This window comes from Salvia miltiorrhiza, chromosome 1 (assembly GCF_028751815.1).
Source record: "Salvia miltiorrhiza cultivar Shanhuang (shh) chromosome 1, IMPLAD_Smil_shh, whole genome shotgun sequence".
NCBI lineage: Eukaryota > Viridiplantae > Streptophyta > Magnoliopsida > Lamiales > Lamiaceae > Salvia > Salvia miltiorrhiza.
In genome coordinates, this window is record NC_080387.1 from 18,979,168 (window position 1) to 18,994,507 (window position 15,340).

General features: G+C 36.4%; 2 protein-coding genes across 2 annotated transcripts; one reads left to right on the forward strand and one right to left on the reverse strand.

The window, feature by feature from the left end:
• The first annotated feature begins 98 nt into the window (after nucleotides 1–98).
• On the forward strand, nucleotides 99–1,122 carry LOC131006873 (uncharacterized). The gene is made up of 2 exons (XM_057934024.1): nucleotides 99–679; nucleotides 754–1,122. Exons 1-2 carry the CDS (start codon nucleotides 530–532, stop codon nucleotides 1,069–1,071), a joined length of 468 nt encoding a protein of 155 aa, XP_057790007.1. The 5' UTR covers nucleotides 99–529; the 3' UTR covers nucleotides 1,072–1,122.
• Nucleotides 1,123–1,427: 305 nt separating this feature from the next.
• LOC130993105 (uncharacterized) lies at nucleotides 1,428–2,165 on the reverse strand. Its single transcript, XM_057917882.1, has 2 exons — nucleotides 1,711–2,165; nucleotides 1,428–1,637 (listed from the first exon to the last, which is right to left on the reverse strand). Exons 1-2 carry the CDS (start codon nucleotides 2,140–2,142, stop codon nucleotides 1,428–1,430), a joined length of 642 nt encoding a protein of 213 aa, XP_057773865.1. The 5' UTR covers nucleotides 2,143–2,165.
• Nucleotides 2,166–15,340: the final 13,175 nt, after the last annotated feature.

The following is a 15,340-nucleotide window of genomic DNA, read 5'->3' on the forward strand; positions in this document are numbered from 1 at the left end:
AAAAATTTAGAGGTAAGTGTGAACTTGTTTCGTGGACGGAGGGAGTAGATAATTTTATATATAAATATATATATATATATATATATATATATATATATAGGGGTAATTGCCTGTAAATTCCTAACGTTTACTCGAAATTGGTTTTCGCTTCCATTTTCTAAGGTCTTGCGTCTAATTACCTAACCTTTTTTTTTGTCTGATTTAGCACCCGTCGTCGGTTTTTCCCAAATTTTAAATGACGTGTCACCGGGAAATGACAGCGTGGCGCTGGATTTTGCACAGTTGGAAGCCGGAATGAAAAAAAGAAACGACGCCGTTTCTAATTAAAAGAAACAACGTCGTTTCGCCATGTAATAACACTCAGATTTCGAATTAAACCCTCATTTTTCGATTAGGACTATACCCATCCAGGGTTCTTCATGAAATCGATGGAATTGGAGAGATTCATGAGCGAATCAGTGTAGAAGAATAGTCCGCATGCTTGTAAAGGAGTTTTCGACCTAAAAAATAGGGATATTGATTCGTAGCAATGTCGTCTACTTCCTCTTCCTCAAATTCGAGCTTCAATCGCGGAGTTTCTCAGCAGGTTGTTTGTGTTCATGAAATTGCAGCTACAATGAACACCTCCCACACTGAAAAGAATCCTGAGAGGCGATTCTATTGTTGTAGTCGAACAAAGGTATGTTCTTTGCGAGTTTGTAGGTTTTGTTTTGGTTTTACAAGTGTTTAACTTTGTTGTTCTGTTTTTTCTAGGCTGAAAATTGTGGATTTTGGAGATGGAAGGATCCAGAGCTTAGTTCGTACTATAAGATGTGCATAAACAAGCTAATTCTTCAACGAGACAAAGTGTCCGAGGAGCTGAAATTATGCAAGTTTATGGGAGAGATGCAAGCTGAAAAATATGAAGATTTGATGACACTGTATGAAGTGAAATGTGCAGATGTAGAAGAAATGAAGATTGTGATGAAGGAGCAAGAGCTTGAAATTAGTAATCTGAAGTGGAAACTTAGGATTACCAAATTGTTGTTAGTCTTAATTTTTGGTGTTTTGGCAATGAACCACTTTCTGTGAGGTTTCATGTAAGATATGCAGTTTTAATGAATCAATTATTTTTGAATGCAATGGTTATTTTCGAATGAAATGCTACTTTTCTTACAAATTCACCATCAAACATGAATCAACAATATAACATATGTTAACTGTAAACCAAGAAACCAAATACCCAAAACAGCCATCCGTACTTTTGATTAACATCATAAACACACTAATAACATATGAAGTTCAAGTACATGTTTCTTCATTACAAAAGGAGTTACAAAAAGAAGATTAGATGTCATTCATTATTGTTGATCATTTGGTGCTTGTGCAGTTTTGCTCCTAGTTTGCACAACCCTCACGTCCCTTGAACTTGATGATGTATTGATGTACTAATTTCTTGTTGCCTCACTTATGTAAAGACCAAGCCCAGACCTTGTCGTGTTTCTCTCTCTGAAAAATACATCACTTCTTCCACCCCTTGCACTGCCTCTCCCTGATCTTCCACCCCCTCTGCCACTGCCTCTGCTGAATCTTCCCCTGGTAGATGAAGAGCTTGGCATGTCCTCCGCCCTTGTTTTAGAAGGCCTTCCAACTTTGTTCTACAATTTTACAAGAAATGTCTATGAGTAATTCATATATGAATTATAAATGTTGAAAGCAACAACTTGTTACCTTGGGAGGAGGTGGAATTTCTAGAGTAAGATTTTGGCAATTTCTTTTGTTGTGGCCTGCATTTCCACACCTTCTGCAGGTCATGACCATCCCTCCTCTAGACAGTTGATGCGGATTTCTGCCTTCCCTTTCAGTAGCTGACCTCAACCTCTTCTTTTTGGGCCTACCAGGCATCCTTCTTGCCTCTGGAGGTTTCACCTTGAAGCTTTCAACCACTGGCCACATGCTTTCACCTCTGCATGGCTCTAAGCCAACTTCATATGCCTTCAAATATGTGGCCACATGGTAGTATTCATGTACAACTTCGATTGGATCCCTCCCCATGTAATGCAGTGCACTCATGGCATGAATGCATGGTATACCCGTTAGGTCCCACTCTCTACATGTGCAAGTGGTCTTGTCTACATCAACAACAAACCTAACAAATAACATTTCAATAGTTAATAATTGCTGAATTCACTAGCTTCATATTCACTGTCAGGCTCATTATCTATCACTGGCTCATTTAACTGTTGCATCAACCTCTGCATTTCCTCTGCATTTGTTTCCCTATTCATTCTCCTAGCATTCAAGTATTCAGGATCATCATTGTCTAGGTCTTGATCACTTAGCCCATCCTCACTATCTTCATCCTCCACTCTACCCTCTTCAAGCCCCTGTCTCTCCTCTTCTGCCCTATGTCTCTCATTTTCTGCCATTTACCTACCCTCTTCTGCCCTATGTCTCTCCTTTTCTACCCTCTGCCTACCCTCTACTATCTCATTCTCTCCTTCTCAATATACTCTTATTCAACAGAATCCAATATGTCATCTAAGCTATCAACATCACTAACCATCCCTTCATCTTCATTGTGGACTGGATTTTCTAATTGTGTTAATTCCCCATCCCCAACCTGGGTTGGCTCAATTTCAGGCTCTATCATCACTGACTGTATTAAACTACCCTCAACAAAGTCATTGTTTACTTGCTCATTTCTTTCTCTTGGATCAGTAAACACTGCATTGTGTGTTACATCAATATTCCCTATGTTATTTTGCAATCTACCAGAGCCACTATCAATGTCCCCTTCCACATACACACTAACCACGGATATCCCATCATTCAAAAGATTCAACATTTGCTTAACTTCACTATCCCCTACAATCTTAACAAAGGTATTTGTTCTAGGATACCTAAAAAATAGGTTAGTCCATGACCCATATCCTACATACTTTACAGCACGACAAAGTTTGGCATAATCAAAGGTACTAGGTACCAAGTCGAAAAGCCCCAAGTAAAAACCCTTAGCATAAACCGGAAACCCCCCATAATCCTCAAAGTGACCTCCATGATGTATAAATAATGCAAATGTATCACTGCAAATAAAATAGACATGCAAATTTCATGAACACTTGTTCCAGTTCAACTACAAAAAAAGCGCAAACAAAATAGACTTACGGGTTCACTACTTCATCGTCAGCCATGCTTGAAGCTATCGCCGACCGAAGCTATGGAGAAATCAACAGCTCGCGCGCGTCTGATGGTGTTCTTCGAAGAACCCTAGACGGGAATATTGAGAAGAGATTTGGGGAAATTCGAATAATCAGGGCTTAATTAGAAATCTGAGTGTTAATGGATGGAAAAACGACGTCGTTTCTTTTAATTAGAAACGGCGTCATTTCTTTTTTTCATTCTGGCTTTCCACTGTGCAAAATTAGGTGCCACGCTGTCATTTCCCGGTGACACGTCATTTAAAATTTGGGGAAAACCGACGACGAGTGCTAAATCAGACAAAAAAAGGTTAGATAATTAGACGCAAGATCTTCGAAAATGGGAGCAAAAACTAATTTCGAGTAAACGTTATGAATTTACAGGCAATTACCCCATATATATATATATATATATATATATATATATATAACTAATAGTTTTTAAATAGTTAAATATTTCTAAATTCTAACCATATACTCTCATATTGATTGATTATAATAAATGATTTGTTAATTAGGATCTTAATTCGATTGTAATTATCAAATTGGTTAGGCATTTCGGATTGTTCAGATTTATTTGGTTTTCAGTTTTTTTTTTCACATTTCGAATTTCTTTTAACATTTCGGATTTTTCGGTTCGGATCGAATTTTATCCAAAAGTTTTTGAATTTTTAGATTCAGATTTTCGGATAATATGATTCAGATCGAATTTAATTTTAGGTAAATTTTGGATTTTCGGATCGGATCGGATTAGGCAAAAATTCGATTCGAAATTCGAATGCTCACCCCTAGTGAAAATATGTTGTAATTAATATTGGAAGTGGTGAAAAAGTGAAAAGTATGTGGTGGGGTATAGTCCAAAAATAAGTAGGAAATTATTTTGTGGACATCCCAAAAAGAAAAAGTAGAAAGTTCTTTCGTGGACGGAGGGAGTATATAAATTAATGGTCAAATTTAAAAATTGCGTTAGGATGGATTCAAACCCTTTTAATCACATTGTTCCTTAATAAACACACGCACAATGAGTTGTTAATTTATTTAATAATGTTGCCATTTTTTCTCCTCTCTCCCTCTCAATTCAATAGGTCACAAAGCTATTCTTTTTTGGGAAAATGTGTAGATTGACCCTCGAAGTAGTACCCCCTATAGCGTGTAACCCCTCTTATTCACTATGTGTGCAACTAAACTCTCGAACTAAAAAAAATAGTGCAATTAGGCCCCTCTTATTTAACGCCGTTTAACTCTCGTTAGTCAACTCTCATCTCTCATCTCGCTCGCTCAGCTCTCTCTATCCCGGCCACTCCACCGCTGCCGCCGCCTTCCACCACCATCACCACCAGCCGTTCTTCCACGACGCAACCGCAACAACTGAACGGTAGCAGCAACAGCAGCCGAACAGAAGCAGTAGTAGCCGTCGAGCGCAGCAGCAGCAGCGCGAACTCGACCGCGCCGCCCTAGTCGCGCTGCCGCCTCGCCCTGCCACTTCCACGACCCTCCTATGCCGCCACCTTCGCAAAACCAGCCAAGGAGGCCGTGGAATCGCAAGGGAGACGCTAGAAAAGCCCCATGCCCTCTCGCCTGAAACTTAAACAAGAGCTCAAGTGGGCTCTCTTCACATGTTTATTTCGTCGCCGATCGGCCACTAGGCCACGAACCGGCAACGCGTAGTCGTTCACCCATCTTCAGGCTACCACCGACAAGAATCGAAAAGCTCAACAACTCTTTACATCTCCCGAACCAACAGCCGCAATACCCTTCGGCGAAGCGACGTTGGTGAACAATCTCTTGTTTACGATTCCCGAAGTTCGAATTGTATGATCCAAAGACTCATTTCTACATGTTGCCCCGGTTCCTGCCACCAACCAAAATCGACAATTGCAAGGTAACTATGATGGTCTTCAGAAAAGCACAAAGGAGAAGGTGCTGATGGTGGATTACGGTGGTGGCGAGCGGCGGCTCGAGGGTGGCGGCGGACAGAGGTCACGAGAGAGAGAAAGAGAAGCGTGATGTGATGGTGGTGTCGGAGCTAAGGCGTGGCTATGGCTAGGAGCTACTGCAACTGCGGTGGCTGCCGATGAAGGGCGGCGGTGTGGTTGAAAGGAGAGAGGCCGAGCGAGTATTTTAAGAGAGAGATAGGGCGTTTGGGTGATTGAAGTAAGGGCCCCACACATTTGAATTTAAAAAAAAATAACTAACGGGAGTTAAACGGCGTTAAGTCAGAAAGGCCTGATTGCACGGTTTTTTTGAGTTCGGGGATTTAATTGCACACACAGTGAGTAAGAGGTTATACGTTATAGGGGCTACTACTTCATGGGCCAATCTGCACCTTTTCCCTTCTTTTTTTCTCCTCCCTCCCTCCCAATTCAATAGGTCAAAGGGCTATTTATTTAATAGGTCCAAAAAAAGAAGAGATAAATGGAGATAATATTTTTTAAATCAAATGAGAGATAAATGTGTGTGTAAATAATGAGTTATATGAGGATATTTATTATGTATTGACTTTCCATTTTAAGAAGTGGCCTATTGATGAATTGGATTATACAAATAAGAAAATATGACTTATTGAATTGAGACGGATGGAATAAGGAAAATTATCACTTCTGGTAAAAAGTCTTAAAAGGGCACGACAAGATTTTAATAAAAATAGTTGAGTGTAATGAGTCTAACTTAAAAAGTAGTGTTAACAATGATAATTAATTATATTATGAGTGAAGAAAAGAGATCCACCATGTGATAGAAAGTTTTTAAAAATGAAAATGAATTGATTTTTGTGGACGTTCAAAAAAGGCAAAAATAGACTATTTTTTGTGGATGATGGAGTACGTTGTTATTGTGTCATTCTTTACGTCGAACTTTAGATCTATATTAGTTTGGCATGTATCACTTGTATTTTCCTCCCCCCAAATTCCCTAATCAATGCGCAACAAAAACACAAAAACCGATCAAGCCCACCTGAGGGAGGGAGAGAAAGAAACCGAAAGAAAATAAAAACACGAAAAATAATGCAACACAAAATCGCAATGCCTAAAGCTTTCCCCGACAATGACACCAAAATTTTGTTCAACCTAAAGCGTACCCTCTAAATTGCTCGCAAGAGAACGAGGCCAATCGTTGAGTGCTAAGTTGCCTAAGTCGTATCCACAGAGAAAACTTAACAGGGCTAACGATTTATGCGTTACATACATAAAATAAATACATTTGAAACATCACATCAAAGTTGTTCAAATTTTATTTTTAAAAGATAAGAAATAAATCCAAGACATATAACAAAATAATTCAAACGCAAATAGCAAATTAAAACATAGTCTAGGGTACATGATTATTCGCATCGAGAATTTAACACGTTAATAAATGATGAGCACAATTTATTAAACCTGACAACGCATTCACGTAGGAGCTCAAAACAATAACTTTCGTATCCATGTTTTGAGACTATGCAAATTAAATAATTAGAACTAATAAATCAATTAGACTATATGTTTCCAGTTAAGCCTAATTCCGATTAAACCATGATCCAACAATGAATTCATCTCTCATTCTAATTCATTATTTACAAAGATTAATCAATGGCCAATTGATAATCAAAAAGAGAACAATTTAATTAAACAAGTGCAAATCATTCACAAACTAAATTAACTCTCGAATTGAATAACATAAACCCTATAATTGAAATTTAGTTCATCGTGAAGTAGAAATAAAAGTAACGAAAAAAGTAATCCATCGAAATAAAGTGAAGGGAGATAATAAAATAATTATTACAAATTCAAGTGTAAATTTGTTCCAAATGCTTGAAGATATCGAAATAATTCATAAACAACTATTATATTTCCTAGTGTTCTTGCTTCATAAAAGTGAAAGAGAAATTGTAGAGAATGGAAGATATCGTTTTAATTGCCAAAAATTCATTTTTAAAGCCAAAATACCGTCAAAACATGAGTAGTAACTTCCGATCAGCCACGACTCACTTGAATTTATGCTCAATTACATAATTCTCCACTTTTCACCATCAATTTCTTCCACTCCAAATGACGAGTACCTAAAGCATTAAAATCACAACACTAAGCTCGACTCGACAAATTGAAATAAAAATCATCATCATTAAATTACATAACTTTGAAATAAACTATATCTAAAATTACCAGAAAAACGAGCTACGAAAAAAAACAAAACAATCGGCGATGAAGTTACGAAATAGATCATCACTAAATTAAAATTCTTGATGATATGTTTCTTGACTCGGTTAGATGTGAGAGTTCCTTCTTCTCCTATTATCTTATGAATTATTCGTTTTGGTACAGGTGGTGTGGTGTGGAGTGGTGTGGTGTGGTGTGGTGGGGTGGGGTGGGGTGGGGGGAGTTGCTCTTGCCTGTCAGGGGGTGCACTGATTATGTTGTCCACTACTGGCGCAAACATGCGGGGCGGTACCCCTGACCTCCGGTTTTTTAGGTTGATTCCGTTCAACCTCAGTTTTTCTAGCAACATTGGCTTCCTCCAATTGAATATATCTCAGTAGTCATGACATTATACCATCGAAATTTTGGGGTGGTATAATTTGTAAGGCATCAAAGAAAGATCCTGGTTCCAGCCCCCTCACATAGGTTAATACCCTCTAATTTGGGACTCCGCCTCAAGCACTTCTAGTGATGCCATGTAAAAGCATGCTGCATATTCCCTCAATGTCTCAGTTTTCTCTTAGCGCATGGCCATGAGGGACATCGCAGTTTTTTCACCCTGGGCAAACTAGTAAATTATCGCATAAATAAAGAGTATAGATCTTCAAATTAGTGGATAGAACCGGCACCATTGTTGTGCCACCCCTGATAAAATAGTTGAGAATATCCTACATTTAATACCCTCAGCCTCAGTGTACTAATGTAATATTATGAGTCCTTCAAAGCAAACCATATGGACCTCTGGATCCGCGGTCCCGTTATAATCCAAGTTGATGGGCTTTTAATTTTATGGTAGAATATCTTGCGAGAATGTCCTTTCTTCGTGCTTTATCGTCCCTCTCCTTAGGCATCTTACTAGTGGCTTCTTTACGTTTATTGAGATGTGTTGGGAACTTAGTGAAATATCCTAATTCTAGTTTTGATAATACCAAAATCCTTAGGTTTTCCTTCTAATAGACTAGAACTATTCGAACTCAAGTGTTAGAGTTCTTTTTTCTAGTTTAGATATTGTTCTGAAGACTGAAGATTGAAGATGTCGACTGATGTAACGAATAAAGGCAGAGTCAACTACTGATATTTGACTGAACAGTTCAAGAATCAGTTACGAACTGATTTCTTAATGCAGGCCACGTGGATTCAGCGGACTGATACTAAAGTCAAGTATCAGTTAACATTTTTCCTCGAACTGAACCTCCAAAGTTAAAAGGAAGCCACGCACTCCCGAAGTATAGCCACATTAAATGCAGAGATTTCAAGGATCGTCCTTTCTCTGCAGAGCCTTCCTTTTTGGTGATTACCTTTTCAGAGACGTCATATCTCTTGTACTAAGTAGCCGTTCTCACCAAACAAGGAACCTCGAAGACTGAAGCCTCAACAAAGTTCAAATCTATCTCCAACAGATGAATTCTTGAAGACCTTCTCCGCCAATGGATCTATTCAAGACCTCTCCTATAAATAGAGCTCGATGATCACTTCAATCTTCACCGATTCAAATATATAAGCTGAAACGCTGCCGAATTTGTCACTCAGCAATTCAAAGCCATCCAAAAGTTTGAATCGAATAAGAGAATCCCAAAGCCAAAAATTAGTCTCTACTGATTACACATATTCTCTTAGAACTTAGGCAAATATTATATATTCAAAGCCTAGGTATAACTGATTACAAAGAGCTTGTTCTTTGTAATCTAGTTGGCAAGTTTTTGAACTTCCTTTCAACTGACCGAATCCAGAGTTTGAGCCAAGAGGAGTTCAGACCAGTGCTCTGACTCCGTGAGATCTTAGTCTTTGCGAAAAGGCATAGTGTTGTCTTAGTGAAGCTAAGAGTGAGAAATTCAACCCAGTGTGTTGGTACCGAAGATTGAATCTTTGGTTGTTTCGGTTTGTTGTGCACCCATAAGCACAAGCCCAGTGAAGTTGTCAGTGTGATCAACTGACTCTGGATGTAGGAATTAGATTCTGAACCATGTAAAAATCCATTTGTTGTTTATCGCCTTCAGTATTTACCTTTCTTATCTGTGCACAAACCTTTTGTTAACTGAAACTGATTAACAGCAAAGTGAAACATAAATCTTGACAACTTGTTTAATCACAAAGGCTATTTCGAAAGAAAAGTTTTCTGCTGCTAGTGTTATTAGTCTAACTGATAAATCTTCGGATAGTCAATAAGATTCATAACACTTACAAACCCGACTGAAGCCTAACGTGTATCAGTTAAAGTCTTTGACTTAACTGATAACTCTTTACTGAAGAGATATTCAGTATCAGTCGCCAACCTAAGTTTTGCTAAACTCTTTTAACTGAAAAAGGTTGTGTTGGTTTGTTTTCCTTCAGTTTCGATTAAAATAGCCTATAGGTGTATTCCTCCCCCATACTCCTATCCGAGACCTTCCGGGACCCAACATGATGTTCTTTCTTTCCAAGACATTCTTGACTCTCACATCTAAGAAAGCTTTTAGTAATTGGATCTCTATCTTCCATTGCAGATTTTGAGTCATTTCAATTGTTTATGCATGAATAATACTTTTTCGTGCAATTTGACAACCTCATCTCTATCGTCATGTTCATTGATAAAAGTAGTCTTATTACTGGAATCACCCACGTCTTCGATACATTATACAATTTTAGCCATACGCATGCCCAATTCGTGTTGTTTATCAAGGTTTTTTAAGGGAATATCATGATCGATGTCTTTTGGTTGAGTTACTGGGTTAAACATTTGTTCACTGATGGGCTTTTCAGTGGTGTTAAATCCCAAATTTGCCCCCACCAGTGGATTCGGGAGCACTGGCAAAGCAATTTTCGGCACCAGGGGCCAACAGAATAAAGGGAACCCCCCATCATTTATCTCATAAAAACATAGTTGAAGAGTGCGAGCATCTGTTCGATCATAGTAATGTTCACTAATCCACCCTCCTACTGTGCCAGAGATGGCATTTGGCAACCCTGCCTCAATGACTTCAAGGATGACACCTGTTGGTAGGGTAGCCCGCCCTGATGGCAACAGAGTGGTAGTATTCTTAGAGTTGAATCATGGAGTCAATAAAATCAAGAACGTAATTGTGTTCGGAGTGACCGATGACTGGCAACTTTGTCATTCAAGTTTGGTGTTTCATTATTGAAATCCTTAGCTAAGTCACGATTCACGTTGAAAGCATCCATTTCTCACACCATGTAGCAGAATTATAAAATGATATTGTGAATACAACCCCGATGTTACGTGTTAAGGTACGTCGGAGATTCCTCATGAACCATTAGTGCATGGAGAATTCCACAAACAAGGACACACAATATAATTCTGATTCAATCTCACAAAATCCCCTGATAAGTTACTCGTTCATTCTCATTCAAGAGAGTTTATGAATAATACTCTACTTTCTGGGGAGCATTTGATGTCCTTTTAGCCACGAAAACCCTAAAAAAATGTATGCAAATAGAACAAGTATCATGAAATTCATAAATACTACACAAGGCGCATAACATTTTAACAGTTAAGGAAAGCAAAAATCACACGATTATGCAAAGCAAATCCATAACAGAATGTATTAACTCGTGCTTATGCAGAGAGGACACCCATATTCATGCTACGAAACAATTATAGTGTCACAAATTCAAAGAGATTGAAGATTTAAAATCAGCGCCCACAACATTTTTGTCAGATCAAAGAGACCCATGCGAAGAACAAGTAGAGAAGGCAATTAAGGTAAGTAAATCCTTGGAAATGAAGCTACCTATGATATAAAGAGAGCGTCACTCATAAATTCAAGCGACGAAAAATCAGAATCCATATAAATACCACATCTTAACTCAATATTTGTCACATATGGCGTCAGTTGATAAATCAATTACCAAAGAATTTCTTACTTATCTAGGAATTAAGAGGGAAATAATAAGATGTAGTCAAAATCTCAAATATCGAATGAAGAACCCTTTGGATTAGCAGCAAACTGAGAGTATTTTATAAATTTTTTGTAGCGTAACCTTACATTGTGTGTAGACAAGCTATTTATAGATAAACATTACATGCATAAAAAAGTAAATGACCATGACTCATGTACACGACATGGATTTTCTGCCATCACTATGATAATCTATCGAATTCGTTCATTTAACTAACAATTTTGTTTGTACTTCTGCCAGGGTTGTCAAGTAGAATCCACGCGTTTCCCGTGTGTTGCTTCAGCGGTGCAATGTTCGAGGTTGAAGGCTATCATTCAAAGGTCTTGTCTCTCATATCCAATGTTTCATCATGTAATTCCCCATCAGTTTTGTTCCAATCAACGCTGAGGTAGGCCGCACACCTTGATTATCGTTTTATTCTACAATAGATAAAGATTCTATCTTAAACGTCCCATTTATCTGTGTTGGTCAGCCTTGATCACAAAAAGTCGATGTGGCTTCTAAATATATTCATCTTGGCGATGATTAATGAGATTAGTTGATTGGAATTGAATAATTATTTCTTCAAATGATAAATTTTAAAAATAAATGAATAATTCAACACTGATCCATAACTTACTCCACATCACCAAGCCCCAGCCCCGCTCAGGTTTATTTTTAGAGGTTGTCTCTATAAATCGAAAGTGAAATTCATTTTCCTTTCCATTCACTCGAATTTCTTCCATTTTATCAACTTTGTTTGGATTCGCCTTTTCTTTCGTAAAAAATGAAGGAGAAGGATCTTCTCCTCACATGATGTCTCAACTTCTCAAGATTTAAAACACCCAAGTTTATTAGATTTTCTTGTATAGATGTGTGTATCTGTGTATGAATATCAATTTTCGAAACACTTTCCATTTCTTATTAGTAATAGGATCTGCTCTTGAAAAGGCTACAAAATTGAGGGTCTAGAAGAGTTAATAAGATATCTCAACAATAGATAGCTAACATCTTGACTGATTGATGTCTGCTGTAAAAAAATATGTAACCTTTTAATTAACAAGATAGATATATCACAAATATCTCACAGTTATTTATAGTTAATACTCATCATGCAATTAACTTATCCCAAATTGTATTTGTGGTTCCCTTCTTTATATGTATTGATTAAACTACTATATATAATAAGCTAAATTTATTTTGTATTAGTTCCATTTCATAATAATTTAATTTTTCATAGAACGTAAATTCTCAAACAGGCCCTTAAAATATTAAGATTTTGTGATACTTGTTCTTATATTGTAGTCATTAAATTTGATCAATACATGTTTATAAATGTAATGGAATAGACTATTATTTATAATAAAACAAGTTTATTTTGTATTTGTAAATCTATTTCATAATCATTTTATTTTTTTGAGAATGTAAATTCTAAACAGTCCCTAAAAAATTATTGACAACGCTGAATATTTATAAAATACTTCAAAATTACAATAACTTGATTTGTATGCAATCACCAATAACTAATTTATCAACTAAATTTATGTTACAACTAATACTTAACAAACATTTATTTTGCTATAAACTTTTAAGTAAATGAAAATATATTACTTAGTTTAATGCGGTCGAAAGTACAATAGTAGAATGATGATTATTACTTGAGTACATACATCTTATTGGTTGGACTATATATATTAAATGATGCTATCTATGCATCATTCTAATAGTCAAAGTACTATTGCAAAATAATCTAAAATAAGCTAAATATTACTTCTTGGTGAAGTCTTAACTATTCAATGCTGACAAAAGATGACTTTGAAATAAGATGAGCATAGAAATAAGCTCTTCAAAAAATATGATTGCATGATGAAATCTGTATTACTCCACATTTTAATCCTTCTCTTGCAATGCAGATCTTCTTCTTCTTCTTCTTCTTCTTCTTCTTCTTCTTCTTCTTCTTCTTCTTCTTCTTCTTCTTCTTCTTATTTTAATCCTTCTCTTGCAATGCAGATCTTCTTCTTCTTCTTCTTCTTCTTCTTCTTCTTCTTCTTCTTCTTCTTCTTCTTCTTCTTCTTCTGTGGTCATCTTGGCAAATCGAAAACTCATCATCTAAACACCTTTTGATAGAACCTTGTATCACCATTTCATCTTCATTGTCTAGAGATATTGTTGATGATATGGGTGTCATGAAATCCTATTGAGCAATCTGTAATTTCATTAATCAAGTACTTATAAGAAACGAAATATAGCATGATGAAAATTTTAAAATGAAGCACCTTTTCAATATCATTGTCATACATGAAATTAATGAGCTTCACGTTAGAGCTAGATTGAGTTAAATAGTTTTCACAACATGTGGTATATTGCAAACTGTATTGACAGTGTATGTGTGGTTAATTTTGAACTCAAAACAAGCCCTAAAACTGTATTTTAACCTCATGACAAATGATTATTTTTCCTAACTAGGAGTTATGATTATTTACCTACCAAATTTAAACTTCTCGTTAACACAATTTAATACTTTATTCGTTCCAATTCAATAGGCCATAGGGTTTGGGTACAGATATTAAGAAACGAATAGTTTATAATAAAATAAGAAAGAGAAAGTGATTTTTTTGAAGATGTATTTGTCTAAACTCGAAGCCTGAATATAGGAGCATTGTCCAATTCGTGTGCGTATTTTTCCCTTTGCATCTATAATGTCATCAACTGCTTTGATGAATCTTCTTGTGCCCAGAACTCATCATCCAGTTGAGATTGCCTGACTTTCGAATATCTCGATTGAGAATCCTTAAACTTTTCACTTATATCATACTCAATCAACTTGTGTGTATTTTCTATTGCTTTCATAAAATTGACATCCTCATAAGCTTTAGGAGGCACTGATTTCAACTATACAAACTAGACAAGCTTTGTTGCATTTTGGTTTGCATCTTTGATTATTTCTGTTACAGCCTCCTTAACTCCTGTAATTAATTTTTCTTCCTCTATATGAAAATCTTCATTGGCATGACTGTCAACTGGGAAACATATTTTTCCAAAACCAAACCCTCCAGCTTTTATTTCAGCTGCTTCACGAGCCCTCAATTTTTTATAGTCTCAGTTCATGCATTTTGGTTATTTCCTTTGATGAATTTGTGAAGCAAATTTTACTCTATCTACATATAATGTATGCATGTTGTAAAACATTAAAGTATATATTAATGTTAGTGAAAATTGAAGTTGAGTAATAATAAATTTGTAAATGTATAATCTTCATTTTTACTATCAATAATAATGTAGGTTCACAAAAGTTTTTTCCCTTATTTTCCGATCCAGCTTTGCGAGAAGTGAGAGATCTAATGACATAATCTCCCCAATCTAGGTCGTTCACATCATCAAAGTCTTCAAAGTGGTGTATTATTGGAGTTGTTATATAACCAACATTGTTGTTCTCTATCAGAGAAGCAACAAGCATAACAATAAAATGCCTTTTGAACCAAGCTATACAACATGTGTCTTTTGTGTTGCATTGATGTTTTCTATTGCATCAACTAATGAGTAAGGTTTGTTCTACTAAATTGTTGGGTACCGGCTGAACTGATGTATGGGGGGATGCACCAGCAGGCTATTTTTAAAGATTAAATAAAATAAACTTCTTTCGTTGATTGAAGTTAGTGGTGTTGGTAAGATAAGTTGAAAGAAGATGCAGACTGATACTGATATTGTTTCAGTGGATAACTTCAGTATGAAGAACAAGTCAACAAACTGATAGTTCAATTAAGGCTTCAGTTTAATCAGTTGTAATTCAGAGTGAATGTTATAAATCTTACTTACTACCCAAAGGTTTGTCAGTTAGACTGATAACACTTGGTGCGCGGAAACGATTTTAAAGAAATAACCTTTAGTGAATCAGATTGTCAATTTTAAGGTTTCTCTTTTCAAGTTAACAGCTTCAGTATAGAAGCTTTGTGCACAGACATAATATGAAATACTGAAAGCAGTAAATGACACAGAGAATTTTAACGTGGTTCGAAAAATCCTTTCCTACATCCATGGTCAGTTGATCATACTATAATCGATTACACTTGTGCTTACGGGTGCACAACAAACCTATCAACTGAAACAACTGTT

Excerpts from the sequence above, each read along its gene's own strand:
- LOC131006873 (XM_057934024.1), top strand. The coding sequence starts at position 530 with ATGTCGTCTACTTCCTCTTCCTCAAATTCGAGCTTCAATCGCGGAGTT. Across the intron at positions 680-753 it reads ATTGTTGTAGTCGAACAAAG|GCTGAAAATTGTGGATTTTG; the intron begins GTATGTTCTTTG and ends TGTTTTTTCTAG.
- LOC130993105 (XM_057917882.1), bottom strand. The coding sequence starts at position 2,142 with ATGTTATTTGTTAGGTTTGTTGTTGATGTAGACAAGACCACTTGCACA. Across the intron at positions 1,638-1,710 it reads AAATTCCACCTCCTCCCAAG|AACAAAGTTGGAAGGCCTTC; the intron begins GTAACAAGTTGT and ends GTAAAATTGTAG.